General features: G+C 46.7%; 1 protein-coding gene across 2 annotated transcripts in view; it reads left to right on the top strand.

The window, feature by feature from the left end:
* The first annotated feature begins 583 nt into the window (after window positions 1–583).
* The window catches only part of SRGAP2 (SLIT-ROBO Rho GTPase activating protein 2), an 87,991-nt gene continuing 67,790 nt past the window's right edge, over window positions 584–20,784 (top strand). For both annotated transcript variants that reach the window (XM_009879319.1, XM_009879318.1), the window contains exon 1: window positions 584–650. In XM_009879319.1, coding sequence (XP_009877621.1) covers window positions 584–650 — 67 coding nt within the window. The remainder of the gene's footprint in view (window positions 651–20,784) is intronic.

Genomic DNA, 20,784 nt, shown 5'->3' with positions numbered 1-20,784 from the left:
ATCTTGTGGCTGCAAGCTGTAATTTTCTAAATATATACATATCTATATAATTTTTTAAGGTGGTTTTTTTTTTTTTTTTGCATTCGCAGGCAAGCGAACCAAAGGGAACGGCTTCTTGCTCTCGTTTGGGATTTGATTTGCATCATCCTTGAGCCCGTTCAAAAATTTAAAAAAAAAAAAAAAAAGGAAAAGGCAAACCAAACCCACACAAAACATGTTGTGCGGAAGGACTTCCACTCCCTGGCTGTGCTATTAACGTTAGCAATCAGGAAGAGCCTTTGGGGGCTGCAGGATCTCGCTAGTCTGATGCTGCTGCTAAAGGGTTTGGTGCAGGGAGACAAAACTGCTGCCTCTTCCATCCGCTGAGCTCTCCACATCTGCATTTCGCTGCTGCTGTGCTCCCTCTCACACCCTCTCTCCATGGACTGATTTGATTTTTATTTTATTTTTCCCCTTTTCCCTTTTTTTTTTTTTGGCGGGGGGAGGAGAAGAGGAAAATCAAGGCGTCGCATCGAGAGGAGCGCAATTCCGTCTGTAATCTTGCGTTCGGGTGGATCTGTTAATCTTTTTGGAAACAGAAAACATGACGTCGCCAGCAAAATTCAAAAAGGATAAGGAGATCATAGCCGAATACGACACTCAGGTTAAAGGTAGGAACGGTTTTATTTTCATCCCTCTTGCTGCTGCGGTCCTGACTCGCGGTTGTAGGAGTTTGCAGTAGATGTTTGGGTGGGGAAGGGGGAGATCATTTGCAGATTGCCTGGAATTTTCAGGGCTTTTTTTGTAATACAACGCTGGATCGGGTTTGCAGTGCTTTTTCTCGTCCCCTGTGGGGTAGGTTCCTGCTCTGGAATTGCTGTTTTAAGGTATGGCAGTAAGGGCTTTTTTTTACGTGATTTTTCCGTTCTGGCAGATCCATATTTTTCTGTCTGCTGTTCTGAAATATGGCTTTGCATTTGAAATACGAGAGCCAGTTAATTGCTTTTTAATCCTCCTTCTGTCATGGGAATCTTTAAAAAAAATCTGTGTGGTGTCAGAAGAGCATATTTCCACTGGTAGTCACGGGGACTGTGCTGAGGGTCTCTGGAAAGCTTTTTGTGCTAGAAAGTTCCATTATCCAGGATTTTGCTCTTGGTGAGTCCATATTACTGCATTTTTTTATTTTTTTTTTTTATTACTGTGCTCTTGAGTGTAACACCTTAAGGTTGCAGCGTGTGTGTATACACACATGTATATGCACACACATATAAATAAATAAAACTAATGTATCCACGTTATTCCCCTCATCAGAAGGGAAGCAATAAAGAGTCAGGGGCGTATTTGCAATGATCGTGCAAGTCTTCTGCAGAATTCAGCTGGCTGGGTTTCAGGCTATCATGTGCCCTGGGTTTAAAAAAAAAAAAAAAAAAAAAGAGGGATGGTGAAATGTCTACTTAGCTTCTTTTTTTTTGCAAAATTTTCAGGATGATGCATATTTAAAAAATCCTTATGGTTTGCGTACGGCTTGATATATTGCTGTTAGGAAGTTAGGAGATTTAGTGATTTATCTAATTGGTTAAAACTTGCTTGGTATGCTCATAGCATGCAGGAAAGATGGCCTTCGGGCAGGGTTGATTGAGTTAAATCAATGCGATTGAAAAAAAAAAGTGATTTAAATCTGGGTAGGAAACCTAGATTAAAACTGACAATTAAAATATTGTTTTTGCAATTAGGTACTTAGTTATTTTTCCTGCCGGGGGGGGGGGGTGCTCACTGTTTGCAAATCATTAAAACCTGTTGTCTTACACGATGTATGTCCTACGCTGTCCCTAGTGCTCTGCACCCAGGAGGAGTTTTGACATGTGTGTTAAAAACACTTCCCTGAGCGGATACAAAGCTGGGCAGGAGTTTATTTTCTTTCTTATTTTTTAAAATGTTGGCATTCTTAGAAATGGAGAAGAGCGTGTTTCTTTTTCACTGGTTTGCTTTCTGTTCCTGTTTTCTCGCTGTCTTTGGAAATGGGAATTGGAGTGTGAAATTAGAGGCTTGTATGTGCTTTCATTATTTACCCCATCAAAACGCCCGTGATGGATACAAGCTCGTAGTCACAATATTTGTGAATTGGAAGCAGCGCTGAGAAACAAGGCTTTAGAATCACCAAACCGCATCTTCTCACCTCTCGCTTTTTTTCACGCATGGGAGAAGAAGAGAAATCTTGCCTCTTCCAAGAAGAGACCAACGAGATGGGTAGAATGGAAATGAGCCTCCCCTGGGTGCAGAGACCGGTGCTGCCAAAACTCAGCTCATCTCTCGGGGTGCTCATGGGGGGACCTGCCGGGCAGCCTGTAAGTGAGGTCCCCAACGTGAACGGCTGTAGATTGCTTCTGCTAAAAACGTGCCTGTCTCAAGTACGTGAGGTCGAGAAGGCCAGCACTGCTTGACTAGATCCGGAGGAGCTGCGAGAAGGGGGTTTCCTTCCTGAATTAGGGGCGAGGGCGTCTACGAGTTGGCCTCGGGATGTTCATCCCTCACACGGTTTGGCTTTCGCGGCGCAGGGCACTCCAGAAGTGGGAGGGTGCTCCCCCATCACCTCCTCTTCCCCCATGAGGAAGCTCTGCGTGGGCCAGACAGCTCAAAGCCACACCTGAGAGGATGGTACCACACCTGAGAGGATGGTACCACACCTGAGAGGATGGTAACGACCCTCTCCCCGTGCTGTCACCTCGCTTGTGCTGAAATGCAGCGGGGAGCTCCCCTTCTCCACCTGGCGTCAACTTTTCGCCAGCTGCTTTGGTAACCGGGACCAGCATCCCCCTGCTTCTAGGTCTCAGGTTTGAGGGAGAGGCTTAAAATGTCACGAAAATTGCTTTACATCTCCTGGATACCTGCGTGGGGTGGCGACTTGGCTCAGCAGGGCAGCTCCCGCGAGCGGTAGGACTTCTCGTGTCTCTAATTGCAGAGATGTGCTGGGAAGATGAGAATCAATCACAGAATTAGGTGGTGTAGGGCTGTAGGTTGGACTTGATGATCTTAAAGGTCCTTTCCAACCTTTATGATTCGGTGATTCCGTGGTATCTTTTCTCTGGCGTTGTGTAAGGATGCCACGAAGCAGTCGCTGTGGGAGTGAGATGAATCAGGTGTTGGCGTGCTACATAAACTGTAAGGTATCATCTGGTTCTCAGATGAGGAAACTGATATTTCTTTACTGGCATTTAGAAACTTGCTGCATTTTATTTATTTTTCTCGCTGCACTCCGTGCTGGCTCTGTGTTGGAAACCATGTTTAGAGGCTTCATTTAAAGCCATTAATCTGCAAACATCTACTTAAGCACTTTAAATTGTTACTAATGGAATGATTGAGCTTTGTTTAAAAATTTAAAAGTCTCCAGTTGTCAAAAACTATTTAAAGAATACTTTAGTTATGGTTAATAGATCATTGTTACTGTTTTTTTTAAATTTTCTGTCTATGAATGACCTTGGTGACCTTTTTTGGGTTGGAGTTAGCTCTTCCCGTGGTTTGCACATGAACTTCTGAAGGTCAGGGGACTGCTGTGTAAGAGTTAAATAGCCTTCGTCTTCAGAAATCCACCTCTTCATTTCTCGTGCGGTGTGGTTGAGGACACTCGTTGCAGTCCGTTGGTCCTGGTGCTGTGTGTCCGTCCTTGGAGGCTGCTGGAACCAGCCTGGAAACAGCCCTGAGTTACTGGGTCTGACCTTAGGGCTCATCACCAGATCCGGGCGCCCTGAGCTCCCTCCCAACCCGAATTCTCCAGTGATCCCACGGTCTCTGGAGGTGTCTGGAGGTTCGATTACAAGCTCGCCGTCTTCTGCAGAGGTGCCCAGGCAGGGTGGATTTCCCCAGCGACCTCGAGTCTTTTGCCTTTGGGAGATGCAAGTGGCGTCGGCGTTGGGTTTGGCTGCATGGCCGTGCCGTCGGCGCTCGAACCTTCCCCGCTGCTGGCGAGGGGAGGGAGGTGGCCGGTGTTTGCGGGCGCTTCTTGCAAGAGAGCGCTTCTCTTTTTGAGGAAATTCTGAAATGGCTGCGTGTCATGCGGTAGGAATTCTCCTGACAAGACGACACGGGGTCGGCAGGGGAGGGAAGTGCTGCTTTGATACGTTTCTGTACCATGTGCTCACAAAGATTATGAGTTCTGTGAAGCTGGAAAGTGAGATTCTGTGGTCTCCATATGGAGCCTTTGATATCTCAAGCTCATCCCCTTGTCTGGATTGTCTCTCCCAATTCCTTTGTGCAAGTTGCGGTAAGGCAGAGATAATTAATTTATGCTGTGCAGTGTGTTCCATGTGAGATTTGGATGCTGCCTATCTATGCCCGACCAAGGACTGTCAGACAGTTTTCTTGATTTAATGTATTAAATTGGAGTGTATATTTGCTGAGGAAAGAAAAGCCAGTGATTTATCTCTTAATTCTTCTTTTCTTTCTCCTCGTGTCCCGTGAGAGCCCTATATTTAATTAGTTTATATAAAGCTTCAGTAAATAGCTTCATGGTTTGGGCTAGAGAAATTTAATACTGACTTTTTTTCATGCGGCGAGGGTTCGTAAGCCACTTCTGTCCTTGAGTAGTCTCTCGAAAAGGTTAAAATGCATCCCTTGCAGATCCTGCAGCGTGGTCCGCAAAGCGCTAGGAGTATGAAAAATAGATGAGGTGGTTTGTAGCACAGCACAGAGGTGGCTGCGTGGTTATTTTGCTGAGTGTGCCTTGAGCTAAGAGAGGGTGGTGGTAGGAAGAACTTCAGGCGAGCCTCCCGGCTGCCATCACATTCAAGCTCCTCTAATGCCTAAAACTTTCTTTTTAATCAACCCAAACCTGCTGATACGTTTCGGGTGAGAGTCTCTTTTTCCTCCCGGGGTTGAGCGACTGATTTTGCGTTTGATCCGATGGTGATAGGCTGCTTCAAAAAGCCCGAAATGCTGCCTATGGACCTTCTTCGTGTGGGACGTCCTCCGAGCACCTGGAGTGCTGATGGGCAGGTTTTAATCCTGGGAAACTCTCAGGTGTGCTACGGACCTTCTCTTTGGGAAAAACCACAAAAGCAGCAGTGGCCGGGTCAGCAGCTGCAATTTGCTGGCTGGAAAGAAAGCGTGATTTGAAACAAAACTGGGCATTTCTCTCCCCCGCTGAAGGTTTGGTCACCGTGACCCTGCGGGTCCCAGCACCCCGTCCGGGTGCTTTTAGGAGTTCCAGCTCAACTCTTGGCCGCTCCTTTGGCAACCCCTGTTTCACACGCCGCGTAAATAAGACTTTTGAGCCACGCGCCCTGGTGTGGTTGAGCAGAATAGTTTTGAATTTTGAGATTTTGAGTTTGTGTGGATTGGATTACATTGACATTTAAAATGTAAAACTACCTTTTAAGGGGTTTTTACAGTTAATCATTGCTCTGTGTGCGTAAGTGATTCCATTTGTTTGCAACAATGACTTGCTCCAAGCTCCGGCTATGGAACTGCTGTCGAATCATCTGGTTTTCTGCAGTTCTTGATAGTGCTAATCCCTTGAGTTTTGGAGCTGGATGGGGTTGATGAAGCAGCCTGCTGCCAAAAAGGGGGAAGGGGCTGTTGGGAGCCTGGTTTGGTGTTACAGCGATAGTTTGTGTTGCTTTTTGTCCTGCGTACAGCTCCTGCTAATGGATTGTTAACGAGGATGGAAAGAGGTGGAAGAATGCAGAGCTTTCCTTCTTCGCTCTCCATCTCCCAAATCCCTCCGTTGCAGATGCTTCACGCGAGGCTGGAGGGCAAAGCTGACCAACGTCCACTCGAGTGGCGCAGTTTCTTCCAAAAAGCAGAAAGGATTGCCAGTGTAACTCCAGTAGGTTTCTAAAAAAAGTTTGCTGGGGACAGCCAGCTCTCCCTGACTCCCAACTAAGGGAGCCCCACAACGTTTTTCTTTAGCTCTAAATGATTTCCTTTCGTGGTAAGGGGTACGCCTCAGTATCTTTCCCTTTTTCTGGTCATGAAAAGGCTTCACTTTTCTTTCTGTATTTTTAATGCTTCCTAATTTTTCCCCGTTTTGGGAATTTCCTTGAAAGGACCTGTTTGCCTGGTGAACTTTTTCAGCTGTCTTTATGAAGAGTGAAAAACCTGCGCCTTTGTTGAGATGGAAAATAAGTTTAAACACATGGTTTTTTGAACAGCCAGGCCACGCACAGTTGATATTCATCACTTATGACTTTATAAATATAAAGGTGGCGTTGGTATGGCTTTTGCAGATTTCGTGCCTGCTTCCTGAGAATTTCTACAACGTCATGGGAGTCCCGCACTCTGAGTATCATCAACATTTTCTAGGTGATGGAAGCAAATTAAATTGTAGCATAAACCACAAGCAGCAAGTTCTCGTGCACAGGGTTCCTTCCTCTCCTCTAACGAGCGCTTTTTCTCCATGAGTTTCTCTCAAAAGTGTTGCTAAATGTGGGGCAAAAATTCTTGGGTCTTGAGTGGTTTTCAGCCTGCTGCAACTTTTGCTTCTTTGTGTGAACTCTGCCAGGGGAGCTGCCTTACCCTGTGGCACATGAGCAGCTCCTGCCTTTTGGACTCTAGAGAAGGAGCCAGATAAACAGATTAAATCCAAGCCAAGAGTGGATTTTACTCTACAGTCACGAAGTGCTGCAGCAGGGTGATTTGGTCAATCCTACTAATTTTGAAGTTGGTTTGTTGTTTTTTTATCGTGGGACTTTCCAGGAAGAGCCTTTTGGCTTCTCTTCTCTTAAGCTGGGAGGGGTTTGGGGTTTGTTTTTGTACCGCTGTCATTGGACAAGGGTTTTCGTGCAGACAGTAAGCCGGGGAGCTGTGCAATTTATAGATGGGGAGCGCTTGCAGATTGAACCTACTTAAAATAACGACAGTTGTTGCCTGGGAATTAGTCCCTGACCCTCTTGGGACAGCAGTCCCGTCCCGCTGCGGGGCCGTGCCCCGATGGAGCCGTGAGGATGGGGAGGTTTGTTCCCAGCGGAGCTGTAGCTGCCAGAATTGCTCAGCTGCTCGCTCCCAACAAGTGGATCGATTGGTTTCTGCCCGAAGACCTGAGCCTCAGTCGAGCCAAAGGGTTCTGTGTCGCTGGCAGGTTTTTGTAAGGCAAACCGTGCGGCGTAAGCAATGTGCTTTTCTTGCTGTAGCTTTTATTTGCTACCTGAAAAGGGAGAGGATGATTAGCGGCGCAAACCGGTGCACATCTTGCCAACGGGATTGTGTAGAGAAGTATTTTTCTCCGGTAAAGGAGAGCTCAGGGCTGTGACCTGTTGCTGGAGCACGTAAAGGGTCCCCCAGCCCTGGCATTTGCAGCTCAAGGCTCGGCAGTGATGGCTGAGGTGTTGTTCGGTTTCTCGTTTCTCCCGCTTCCCATCCGTCCTATTCCACCGGTTCCAGAGGGATCCCCGTGTTCCCCTTCTCAGCAGGGAGGGGGTGATCCATGCAGGGCAGGAGGAAACCAAACTGATGGATAATTTCAAGGTTACGTGTGATTGTGCTTTTATTTGGGGAATATTTAAAATGCCTGTTAGATGAGGTTTAAAAATACTGGGATAAATGACTTCTGACTCTTTGAGGATACTCCTACTCATTAGCACTTAATTTGTGAAGTGAGGTGTTAGGGGAAATTCCACAAAATCCCCTTCTGTGTGCAGGCTGATGCTGGAGCTGTGCTCTTGGTATTCTATATCTGGTATCCAAAATGTATTTTATGTGATGCTTGTGCTTTCAGGAAGAAAAAAAATAAGGAGGAGGGAGACGAGACGGAATTATTCACATGTTTCATTGGCGCTGTGTTATTAGAATATGAAGAAGTTTTACGTAGGGACAGGATTGTAGGTCCAAGACAGTTCCACTCAGCTACCAGATGTAGTTACTCAACTCGGGCAGTGCTGTGGCAGCCACGGGCAGATGGGAGCTGTTGTTGCTCGCTGGCGTGTGGCAATTCTCCCTCCTCCATCCCAGCCCATCTGGGGAGGGCTGTCTGAGCCGTTTTCCTTGGACAGAGCGAAGTTTACCAAGATGCTGACACGCCTGCCCTCTGAAAGGTTTTTTTTTTTTCCTGACTGGAGCGTCCATTGGCAGGATTCTTTATTTATTTTATTGTTTTGTCATGGGTAGCTGAACCTTCAGGTCTGGGAGCCACACAGCAGGTCTGTTACAGGTGTGTCCTCCTGCCTGAGGAACGCGAAGGGCTTCGAAAGCTCGGGACAGAGAACATGCACATGAGAAGCAACCATTATTACTGTGGAAAAAAACCAATTGTCTCTGTTTTTGTTAATATGTGCGGTGGATATATCAATGAATGATAATGACAAGCTGTAGCGTACAAAGTGTTTGATGCACGGTGGAGGTTCAGAGCTCAGAGCTGGCCTGTGGAGGTTTTTTCCCCCGCGTTCGATAACCAGTTATTCAGAAATGTAATAAATGACTGTCTCTGTGAAGTGGTTTTGGAAAGGAGCCTGGTTTTGCTTTGGTCTCTTTAATGAAAGTAACCCTTCCGAACTTTTCTGTGTTCTCTCCATCTGTTGAAGAAGGAAGCCTGCTTCTCCCATTTACCCTGCAAAAAAAACATCCGTAAACCAGCAGCATTTCTGCTGCCTAGTGGGCTGCTCGTACCCGTCTGTGTCCCAGCCCGACGGGACGGACTCCAGCGCTGCCGAAAGATGCTGAAATATGGACAAAAGGCTTTGCCAGTAAAGCGACTTAAAAGCGTGCAGCTGGAAAAGGGAGGAGGGGAAGGGTTTCTGCGCTGGATGGAGGGAGGAACAAATGCAGCACCGCAAAGGTCACAGGATACAGCGATGATGTTTGGATGGAAACTTAACTTGCAATGAATGAAATCCTGCTCTCGTGTTTTCCCCCTGGAGCTGAATGTCTAAAAACTCTGGATACTTCTTGTTCTGTTTCTTTTCTTTTTTTTTCCCCTCCTTTTTTTGGCTCCTGTGAGCTTCCACGAGTTGGGCTATGGAAATGGGAAACCAGAGAACAGGCAGGCAGCGTGTGCTAGGAGAGGCTTAAATACACTGATCTCTGTTGGGTTAGTCAGAGCCGTGTCGTTTTTAGTTTCTGGCTACTCCAGTACAACTATTGGCGAGTCAAAGTTTTGCCTCTTCTAAACAAATCTGCAAAGTTTCTTAGCAGGGAACTTACTACGTTACCAAAGGTGTCAGCACTACTGACTAGGGTTGTTGAATAAACTCAGGACTTGGGCTGAGCACCCCTTGGAGCTGACTCTTGGACCCCGTGATTTTATTTCCCGTGTGGTGTGAAGTCTTGTTACCAATTGCTAAACTGCCTTTTCTCTCTCCACATGCTCTAATCCCATCCAGATTGCTCGTATTGTCTCTGAGGTCGGTTTGATCTTTTATGAACCCATATGCTGTTGCTACCTTCCATTAAATGATTAATTTCTGCCTCCAATGATAAACTACTTTACCCCAAAGTGTAAAAGAAATCCTTTTTTTTTTTATCGCAGTTGTCTAATGCCAAACACGTTCATGTGCATCGTCTTCATATTTGGGCTTTAAATCAAATTATTTCCCCTACCCTCATCCAAAGGAGCTCGGCAGAAGATAGCTGCGAAGGGCTCCTTGCATCCATTAATTTCGGCTTTTCACTCTTTCTTCCCAGAAATCTTGGCTAAAAGTGGCCCCTCGCAGAGTTCCCGTGGAGGTTCAGGTAGTGGGCTTGTTTCGGATTTAAAACAAGGGAGCAAATTCTGGCACTGGCTTCTTTGGAAAATCCCTGTAGGTAGAATCGTCTTTTCTGTCTTGGAAGCAGCGACAGCTGTTGCCAGCAAATGAGAAAGTGGTTTGATTTGGGGTTTTTGCTTGATTTTTTTTATCCCGAAATTTCAAGTTATTTTTTGCTTGATGTGCTCTGACACTTGGTCATCCCTGCTGTGATTTATAAATTTGCTTGACAGATGAATTTCCAGCTCAACGAGCAGCCGTGGCAGAGAATTAGGGTACGGCAGCCTCGGAGCAGGGAAGGCTCCTCGTGGCTTCTCTGCGGCTGGAGGTTCCCTCCGAGAGCAGCGTCTGCACCTCGTGCGATTCCATAGGGAATACTTGCTGGGAGCTGAAAGAGCAGCTGAAAGATCCCTCGATCCCTCTTGCCTTTTCCAACTCAGTGGTTTTACGATCAAGCTTCGTGCAATAATTCTCGTTGGTGCCCCAAAGCCAGAGCAGCACGGCCGGGCTGAAGTACTGCTCGTTTGCTGGCACCTTCAGCTTAAGATTCTGGGTCCTGTGGAAGGTTTGTTGTCGTTTCTGTAAGAAGTTATTTATCTGTTGGCTATTGAAACGCAGATTATCTCCTTTCAGGAAGGAGGCTGCTTTGAGATCTTGCGCGGAAAGGTGCAGAAGGCAGCTGCCTGTATCTGTGGAAAGAATAAGGTGGGTTTTTTGGTGGTTTTTTTTGAAAGCAAGCAGTGCTGAGCCAGCCCTGCGTAGGCTGGCTGTTGTGGAGAGGTTGTGCTGTGCTTACAGAGCTACTTTGGATCTCTGACAGTGATAGTAAGAATAAATTCAATTCTCTGCGCTAAGGGCTCCCTGATGTACAAGGAGAAAGAAGCCCAAAAGCCAGAATTGTCTTCTGTGGAATTTCCTGATTCTGAAGCTTCCCGTGGCATTTTTTAGGTGTTACGGACATTACTCCTCAGCCACTTTGAAGCTAAATAAAGCAATTTATTTCTGGATATAACTGTGTGTGTGTTTGTAACATGCATGTAATAACAATTTACTTTCTTTTCTCTTTAAAATGCATTCCTGTTTCCTTTCAGATAGCTTTGTGGGGTTTATGACCACTGCAAGAACATCCAGTCTAAATCAGCCTTTTTACTGGTCTGGCAGTGTCAGAGCTCAGGGGTGAGGAGAGGCATCCTCCTGCTTTTGGTGCCATTAATTCAGACTTATTTTGGGGAGCCTGTACTCTTCAGCTTGCTGAGCCAGGTCTTGCAGCAGGTCTTGCGCAGAGGGATGGCAAGAATGACTGGAAGTAGGTAAAAAGATGAAAGGGTAAGGAATTACTCTGAATGACCTAAATCAAGGTATCCAGTGAGATTTATGGGATTCCGTTACAGATCTTGAAACACGTTGAGAGAACATGGAGGGTTTTTTTTGTTTTTTTTTTTGAGTCTGGCAGTGCAGTGGCTGGAAAGGATGTGCCTCTTCTTTTTAAGAAAAGTTCCTTGGACAGAGGAGATGATTGCATAGTGGTTTTACTTTTTTATTTTTATTGTTTGTTCTTGTTTGGTTTCTCGGAGGTGCCGGGATGACAAATCCCAACTTTGTTTTAACCGAGGCAGCTGTCGAGACGGGAGGTGCTGGCTGGTCCGGGTGGAAACAGGGAGCAGGGGAAAGCAGCTCAGTGCTCGCATCAAACTCGGAGGAGTTTGCTGCGAAGAAGAGGCCAAAGGAATTCCAGGGACGAGTCCAAGGTTGTGCAGTCTTGGACTGTCAGGCAGCCGAAACGTGCCTCGCTATCCTTCTGCTGCCTCCTTGCTCTTTCCCACCTCCCTGACTTCTGCCGCTGGGCAGCGCTTTGGCTAATAAGTAGGAAATAAACACTCCCCTGAAATTTCCGAACACAAATAAACAGGTTTGCTATTTTTAAATGCCACTTTTTTTATGATCCTTCCAAAGGGGTTTTTGCTCCAGTGGGATTGAGCCTTGCGTGAATGTTTCCTTTAAGCTTTATTTTTAGGAGTTAAAGGCTTATGTGAACTTCAGTGCTGGCAAAGACACTTGGTTGCCCGTCCTGGATATCAAATATAGGTTTTAAAATTTTTAAATCGTTCATATAAAGCAATCAAATGTGTTCGAGGAAGAGTGTGTCAGGAGTGAAGAAAAACATGCTTTGCCCTGCCGATGGTGAGGGTGGATGTGAGGTGTCAGCAAGTGCCGGGCTCCTCGCTGGTGTCGTTTTCTGCGTTTGAGGTTGGATCTTCACGTGAACGTGTTGTACCAGAACCATGTTCTCTGCGCAGTGGTGACAGTGGCTTTGTCTGTTATTACTGATGGCAAATTGGTTAATAATGTGGTTAGTCTAAATAAACTCCTAGTGCAGACTGTGCTTCTGTCACTGCCCAAGTTAATATTTTTACACACCTACTATTAACATTCTCGTGTGGGGTTTTGGGGGGGTAATTTTTATTCTTTTGCTCGACTAGATGCACCTTTTCTTTGTGCATCTCTACGTTTTGTTTTGCAACAATCCACTTGGGCCTTGAGAAAATTTTAACAGCAAGCGGCAAATCCTCCCTAGAAAGGCTTAAAAATGCAATTGAATGCTACAGGCTCAGGGCTTGAACTCATTTTTATCACGCCGAGCAACTTCTTAATGGCTTAATTGCTGTCATTTTGGTTTGGATAGAGGTTAGTTTCAATTTTCTTCTGTTGGCAGGGTTGTTCTAGATGAAGGGAGAAGTCCAGTGAACACAGTAAGTGGAAGAGACCTGGGTATCAGTGAGTTCACTTTTGGGGGTGGCTTTTTCTTTGCTTGCTAAAGGGTTCCTTAATTACATTTTCTTTAACACAGTGTCCATATGCAGCAAGCTGCAAATTGGCAATAAGTAGAATCCAGTGTAATGGGTGAGAAGTCAGTGTGGGTGACTCAACCTTTGTCTTTTTTAGGTCCCAATTCCAGTTCATCCCGTTTGTAGCAGTTGAAATGTCACCAAATGTTCGCGCTGTCAGGAGAGCCGGGAGTGACTCCGGTCCCGGGCAGGGATTTGCTCGGCGCTGCCACGGGAGCTGGGCTCCGGCTCCTCCTGACAGCTCCGGCTGGATGGAGAGTGGGAGGATGAATCACTTTTCCGCTCCTCTGGACCCAGATTGGAGCAGGGAGGAGCTTTTGGCTCTGATTGACTGCAGAGAGAGGAAGAAATTCTGCCTGGGGTGTTGGGAGATGTTTTAGGAGCACTGAGGTGGTGCTGGGACTCCTGGGGCTTGAGTAACATGGTTTTGGAAAGGCTGATTTCTGCACTGATTGCGAATCAAAAAAATAGTGACTATGGAGACAACCTGAGTGCTTTGCCTTATTTTGTGAATGGGCTGTCGCTTCATCAATAATGATGAAGTCTCACGGAGATGTGTACGGTATCCCTGGGCGATGGCATTCCTTTGCAGGATGTGCCCACTCCTTTGGTGTTATTTGGGCTTACAAACGACGGAGGTTACCTGGTGGTGTCTTGTTCTTGGAAAGCAGAGGCGCAGCCCGTGGCTTCTGATTTCAACTTCTGTGACTGACTCGCTGTATGATTTTGCCTGATTTTCTTATGACCTCTCCCCTTCAGTGTTAGAGGAGCAGCCGGCTCCTCTCGGGAAGGCGCTGTCTTATGGGTACATGCGGCGTCGTGTGTGGCTTCCCAGCCCTGCGCTGGTGCGTTTCTTTTAGCAAGTTATTCCCTCTCCTGCCGCTTTTAAACATGAGCTCCAGTCTGCGCTGCGTAGGTAGTAGGTAGAGCTTTTGAAATCCAGCAGTCCTTAGCTCCGACTTCCCATACAGAGCCGACATCCAAAGAGAAACGTACATTTTTTTTTAAAAAAGTCCGGGGAGAACACAATCCGGCCGGCGCTGGGTCGTGCGGGCTCTGCAGGGCTATTATTAGCTGACAATGGCCGGAATGAAAAGCTGTAGACGCTGCTTCACGTTTGGGCCATTGTGTGCGAGTGATGTTTTTAATTCGGAGAGCCAGAGGTCTTTCAGGATCTCCTTCTCTTACGCTCCTGGTTGGAGACCCCTGTGCTGTTTTTCTTTGCTGGGGACAGTGGAGATTGTGAAGGGGAACGCCCGTGAAGTGGCGGCTTTTGAAGCAGATTTGTAAATTCTGCTTGCGTGGGTTAAATCCGGTGTCAGGCTCTGTGACAGGCTGTGTGTCTTCTCCCCGCTGGGTGCTTGGCAGGTGACAGTTTTTGCGAAGGTGAGTAAACTGCAAGTTCAAAATATGTCTCTCTCGATACCTTTCTGTTTTCAAAAGAAGATTCAGGCATGGAAAAGCAAGGTGATGATGTGTACGTGTAGCACTCCAAAGCTCCCAGGGCCCGGGGGAAGCTGATGTGGCTGAGCGGAGTTCAGCTTGACCTTGGCTGATGTCAGCAATGAAGAGGATTTCTTGGCGTTTTGCTGACTCAACCCTTCACTCTGCTGAGGAGTAGCACAGCCTTCGTTTTTAAGGAGCGAGCTTTCTTTGGCTGGGCAGGTCTAACTTCTTTGCACAAAAGGGGGCTCTCAGCACAGGTTACTCGGGTTCTGCAGCCCTCCCCACGTGTGTCCTCGGGAGGGAGAGCCACAGTTTCTGACAGCTGCACGGGTCGGGGAAGAGAGAGGGCTTAAATATTTATATTGCAAAATAAAATCTTATTTAAAGTCGGAGATAGACCAGTGCATCACATTTTTCACAGTGTGCTGTACGAAGTGCCTTTTTCGAGTCTGATTTCTGGGTGCCTTTTTCCCTCGGCCTTCCCAAGCTTTAAAGGAAAAAAGCAGCAGCTCCCTGAGTTGGGTATCACTTCTCTGGCAGTAGGAGGATGTCTTAAAAGACAAATTTGTGTGTTTCACAGTTAGATAAAGGCATTTTTTTTGTGCATGATGCTATAGATGTGAATTCCTAGTACAAGTTCTCTGGACGTTAGATCTGCTGAAATGACATAGCTGGCACCTAAGAAACAATCCCAACTGTCCCACGGCATGGAATATAATTTTATTATTTGAGTAGACTTTTGATAGCTCTTTACCTGGCTTGTTTACAGGGTGAAGTCTTGCTCTGGTTTTCCATCAGTATTGTGTCCTATTTTCTTCTGTTTTGGTCTACAGTTTTGTATGGTTAGTGATCCTTGATCTTGGTCTTTCAAAAATACTGAGTTGGGCCTTGAAGAATAATTGGCAAGTGTCGGCTTTTGGAGATCTGAACAAGTCAGACAAGAACCAGTCTTATCGTAAGTCGTTGATGCAGTTTTTGAAAAAAGGGAACTGAAACCTCTTGAGGAAAGAATTTTCTGTTCATTCTATTTTGAGTATATTGTGAAATCAAGGAAAGTACAAACTGATATTGAATTGAAAAGTTATTTGTGTGTGCTGCAGCAAGAATCAACATGTGCGTGATGATGGAGAGTGCATCCACCAAGCAGCCTTGCCCCAACAGCCCCTCACGTGTGTTGAAATGCAGGTTTTGAACTGAAGCACACGAAGAAATAGTGAGCAAAGAGAAGCGACGGGGCTAAACCCTGGTATTGCTTAGAGTGACCTGCAGTGACGGAGATTTGCTTTGAAAGCCTCCTTTTGGAGGACGGTTGTCTAAAACGCTCCCTATGAAGCGTAGTGGGGAGGAGTAGTTTCTCTTACAGCTTCTTTTTTAAGCGTGGGGCTTTCTGGAAGAAAGCTTCTGCTTCCAGGGGCTGCCATGGGTCTCAGCTGTGGGGGAAGCAGCTGCTCTCCCCAGGCACTGACCTCTTCCTCTGCAGACTCTTCAATTTGAGGAAGGCAATTTGCATCGCTGAGCGCGTTGCTGACGCAAGCTCCAGATGCAGAGCTCTTCATTTCAGTCAAGTCCTTCTGAACATCCTCTGTGAGGGTGCGCGGGAGTGCTGCTCGGTGCCACAAAGGGCCTAAAACCGCAGTTTTTCAAGTGGAAAGTCAGAATGTATCCGGCCGTCTTCGGGAGGATTGGCTTCTTGCCCGTGCGATGGTTTTTTAGGTGCACTTCAGGAGATTAAAAGCTGGACATGGTGTTCTTGAGGAGGTTTTGCACTTCTGGCTTGCAGTGTAGGTTGCTTGTAGGTAGGAATGCGGCAGCGATTGATGCCTTGTGCTTATCTCATTAGCGTGATGGCATTCCCGGTCCAGCGCAGAGCGAACTTCCAGCCGTGCCGTGGGACAGCCAGACGGAACGTCATCTGAACCCTCGGCGAGTAAATGCAGGGGGATTTCTTCCAGCTCTTTGGAGTCTGCCCTGTCTGCAGGCGCAGGAGGAAGAACAAGGGTGAGCGCAAGGTTAGGGACGGGAGTCTCGGTGGCTGCGCTCCTTGTGGAACTGCTGGGATTTATCAGACAAAAAACCCTAGGGTTCTTAAAACAATGAAATGCTTAAGAACAAGACAAAGTGTCTACTTTGCTTCTCCCAAGCATTATTTTTTGGAATTGCGGTAGCGTGTGTAATTCAGGACTTCAAAGGTTGCTGACTGACTACGTGCTCTTGCTGAGGAGCATCTGTACTTGCTCGCTTGCTACATAAACCCATTTTCTTCAGGCAAATAAGCTGATTGTGTCCATTTATTTATTTTTTTTTAAATGCAATTTTATTCCTTTTTAATTACAGCATCTTCTGCAGATGTTGGCGTGTCCTAAAAATGAAACATGGAAACAAACGCAAAGCTGTCAATGGCTTCCTCCACATCTGAGACAGTGCTGAAGCTGTCAGGGGCAGCAGAGTGGGAAGTTGGGCTGACTTTATCTGTACGTCCTCTGGCATATGACGTACGGACTTGTTAATTGGAAAGGCAAATGCAAAATGAACTATGTTCAGTGGTTTGTCCGTATCAGTGCATCTGCTTTGGCAAATGAGGGGTAAGACCCACCCTGGATAATCAAGTCTAAGGTTTGGGGGTTTGTTTGGTAGCTGGAGCCATTGCTGGTTGCTCTCGGGGGAAGTGGAGGTAGAAGCGAGCAAGAATACCCGGTCTGGGTATTTTTTCTTTCTGGTTGGTGAGAAGAACCAGTGGCACGACCTTAGTTAGCGTTGGGAGATTGCTGGCCTGGCTTAGAAAAGCAGCAGGTGAAGACGGACTGCTGGGTCCAGAATTTCTTCTACGTGGCAATGATTGAAGGGAGGTGGGGACCAGTCCTTCCTTGCAAATAGTGACCTGATCCTTCAGCGCCTCTTAAAACATCGTAGGACCCAGGCTCCCTTTATCCCCCGGTGTGTCACCTGCTCTAGGGGTTTAGATCTGAAAACGTTGAAATACAAAGAGATGAGTCGTATGTGGATCCTGGAAGCGTGCACGTTTCTTACCCTCTGTCTCCTTTCAAAGGTTTTCTGGCCGTCCCTGACCCGTTCGGCAGATCAGTTCATGTAATCCTGTCTGGCAATTTGTTTCAAGATGTTGTGTTTTTCTTAAAGCTCTTGTCTGAATGTTTTGTCCAGATGGTCTTGGTGTGGGTCAGGCTGCAAGGTACAGTGTCTTACTTTGATAAGGTTGCTGGATGGCTTTATAACAGCACAAGAACAGATCTCTCATGTTCATGGGAAACTGCCGTTCTCTCTGCTGAAAATGAAAATAGGAGCGTCTGAAGCTTTCACTGCTCACTCCCCACCAGACGTTATTCTCGTGTTCCTGCAAAAGTGTTGGATTTTAAATGGTGATAACAAATCCATCTGTCCTGGTTCTTCGCAGGAATGTCTCCTGATAATACTGGCCCACCACTGAGGGTTTCCAAACGTCAGCCACAGCTCCTGGCGTTCATCACTTAGACACACAATGAGCAATAAAAGGAGAAATGGCTTGGATTGGTAATTCATAGTTCAAGGATGTCAATAACCAGACTTTGTAAGTTGGTCAGCATATAAATGAGATTTGAGTAAGGTTCAATGAAAGTTACCCGTGTAACTTTTGTCAGTGGAGCTTTTACTACACTGTTTATTTTCTTGCTCCATATTGTTAATGCATAGCCCTTCGTGATCCAGGCTTTTGTTGAGTATCTCTGTATTTCCAATAAAATTCAGCTCGCCTCAAACCCAACAAAATGCCTCACCATCTTTGACATTTTAATGAGACCAAGAACCACAGGTATTCCTGGGCAGCTTGAACCTCTGGGTGAGCTGACGTAGCACTGAGGGACAGTTCCTTTCTCTAATTCCAAGTGCTTTTTTCAAGGGAGGATGGAGAGATGTCTTGAAGTAACCCGAATTCACGCTGAAACCAAGAACAACTGGCCCATAAATGAGTTCTCACTCTGAAGCCTCCTCGCTATTTCCAGTATTTCTGCGCTGGGCTGGCTGGTTGGTTGCTCGATTTGGGCGTCTCGTTTGAAGTCGCTGGTAAATGAACCAACATAAACATTCCTTGCAGCGGGGCTGGCGGAGGAGCCGGAGCCGAGCGCTTCGCTCCCGCCTACCCTGTTGCCTTTGGCCGGCGCGGGCGTTCGGGGGCTCCTTTTGGCAGATGGATGGAGCTGCAAATCCTGAGGGTAAATAAGTCACACCCAGCATCTGAATTGCCGCGGTGAATGGGCTGCGTGTGCTTTGGTTTCCTCCTCTCCAAATGCCTTTTGTAAATCTTCATTTAAATTCTTTTTTTTTTTTTTGGTGGTGTTTTCACAATTGATTCTGGGGGATTGCATTAAGCAAACGAAAAGCAAAGTGTGTCGCTAACTGGGCTGCAGGTAGAGCTCGAGCTGGGTGGAGGAGACGGCGTACAGCCGGGGTCGATCTGCACGAAAAAAACCCCAAAACTGCTGAATTCATTTTTATCTTTTGGGGGTCCGAAATAGAAGAAGAAAAGAGCTGTGGTGCCACTCTTAAGGGGTTTCAAACCACTGAAGGTAAAATAGCGAGATCGAATACTTGGGAATGGGAGCAGAAACACGTGGCCAGGAGGGGAAGGTCCCCCTGCTCGTCCCTCGCGGTGCGCGGGAGGAAAAAAACCCCAAAACTGCTGAATTCATTTTTATCTTTTGGGGGTCCGAAATAGAAGAAGAAAAGAGCTGTGGTGCCACTCTTAAGGGGTTTCAAACCACTGAAGGTAAAATAGCGAGATCGAATACTTGGGAATGGGAGCAGAAACACGTGGCCAGGAGGGGAAGGTCCCCCTGCTCGTCCCTCGCGGCGCGCGGGAGACGCGCGCTTCTCGCCCACTTCTGCACAAATGGGCTTTTTGTTCCTGCCCTGGGGAGAGGGAAGGGCGTTCCGATGGCGATGGGTGCTGAAGGACTCCAGGTTCCTCCTGGGACTCTTTCATGGTGATAATTTTTTTTGTATCTGGAGGCTGAATTTTTCTGGATGCGTCGAATCCTGCAAAGCTTTAACTTTTGCGCAGCTTTATCCAGCTGCTCCTGAGAAGGGCGTTTGCTCTGGTCTTGCCCAGCCTTCAAATGCCCCGTTACGAGGAGGATTATTTCCTTCCCTCTGTCCCTGCTTCCGTCTGTTTGATAAAAAGGCTCCTTTTGACTTCTCAGAAGTGGAAGGAAATGACACTGGACAATGTTTTTCTTTTCAGTGAACGTGGACTTGATGTCTGCTTGGTTTCAGGGAACGCTCGATTTCAGAGAACACTTTGTTGATTCTCTTACCTAATTGACCCTGGGAATCCACATTAGTACCTGGTTTTGTCAGCTCGTGCTCTGGCTTTAAGTGGTTCAAAATTACTTTTTTTTTTCGTTTTTAGTCCTATTTCTATGCGGACATCTTAACGAATGGCTGTGGTTTGTGTGGTGTGTTTCTTTGGAAAAAAGCTTTTTCTGGGAAGTAGGTGGTTTTCCCTGGAGGGGACTAGGGATGAGCAGAGAGGATTCTGATTTTATTTTTCCTGCACAAGTTACCTGCTGTGCAAAAGCTGGGTAGAACCTTCTATATCTTCCAAACGGTGTACGTGGTGTGGGTTACTTTTACTGAAAAATTGAATTAAATTTGTTGTAAAAGTTGAAGCCGTGTGAATGATTTCTAAATGATAAAATGTGTAAAAAGGAGAACCTGAGTTTTAGCATCAGATTTCTGACAAAGGCACATGAAGAACCAGCGTCTCCTTGTTCCTGATCTGGTCTAAGCTGCGCTGGTGAACAGGTGTTGCTGTAGCTGACAATGAACTGATACAAAAATGATGATTCACGCAACTCGAGCTTTGCAGGCTCTGTCAAATACTCATTTCCCTCTTTACAAGAGGTGCTGTGGAGTAAAATATAAGTTCCTTTAAAGACAGCAGCCCTCCACTTACACAGCTGAATATTTATGACTCCTGTGTTTCATATGATTGTGTAGGAAAAGCCTGCTCGGGATACCTCTGCTTTCATTGAGCATTCCTGATGTAAACTCCTTATGAATATGAACAAAGACTGAGCCAGAGAGCGACAGCAAGAGAGGAGCAAGTGGGTTTTTTTTACATAAACTTCTTTTTGGTGGTTTTGAGTTAGGCTGGTATCTGCTGTTTCTCGAGTGTGCTGTGTGTGAATTAACAACAATGCTCCAATTTTATTTCTTATGTAAACAGTTAAGATTGATGTATCGTAAACTCTGATGCCAGTTTAAAGAGGCATTACTTTGATTTTATGTAAGAGTTTAATGGCAGGTGTTGGTTATTACAGTGGGGAAAATAAGAGGCTGGAAACCAGCTTTGTCATCAGTGTCCACTGGTACCGCGGGCGAATACCTTGGACCTTTTTGATCTTGTTCAAGTCATCTGTGAAATGTCTGTAATGATGCTCATTACTCGCCTCTCCCGGAATGCTTATGGTTAATTAATAGTTCTCCAAACCTCCCAGAAAGGCGCGCGGCGGTGTCTCCACCGGGGCTGATGGGGAGGCTGTGACGACCGGGTCGGGCCGCTCGAATATATTTGCCTCGCCCTGGGGACTCCTTTGGCCAGTCGTCTGCCTTCTCGATGGGCTGAGAGCCTGACCCGCTGTCCCAGCGGGGCGGGAAGCAGGAGCACGACGAGGAGGAGGAGGAGGGCTGCGGGCATCCTTCATGGTTCACTTGCCCAAATCTCCGGGCTGCTGGCCGGCGGCCGGCTCCGGTCCTCGCTGGGCGATCCGCGACCGACCAGGTGGGTCTGTGGGGAGCTCGTCCAGCCTCGGATCTCCCAGGGACCCTCAGGAAGGATTTTAAGGGCACGG

The sequence above is a fragment of the Apaloderma vittatum genome, unplaced genomic scaffold, assembly GCF_000703405.1.
Source record: "Apaloderma vittatum isolate BGI_N311 unplaced genomic scaffold, ASM70340v1 scaffold9832, whole genome shotgun sequence".
In the NCBI taxonomy this organism is placed as follows: Eukaryota; Metazoa; Chordata; class Aves; order Trogoniformes; family Trogonidae; genus Apaloderma; species Apaloderma vittatum.
This window is presented reverse-complemented; position numbering and strand designations above follow the sequence as displayed.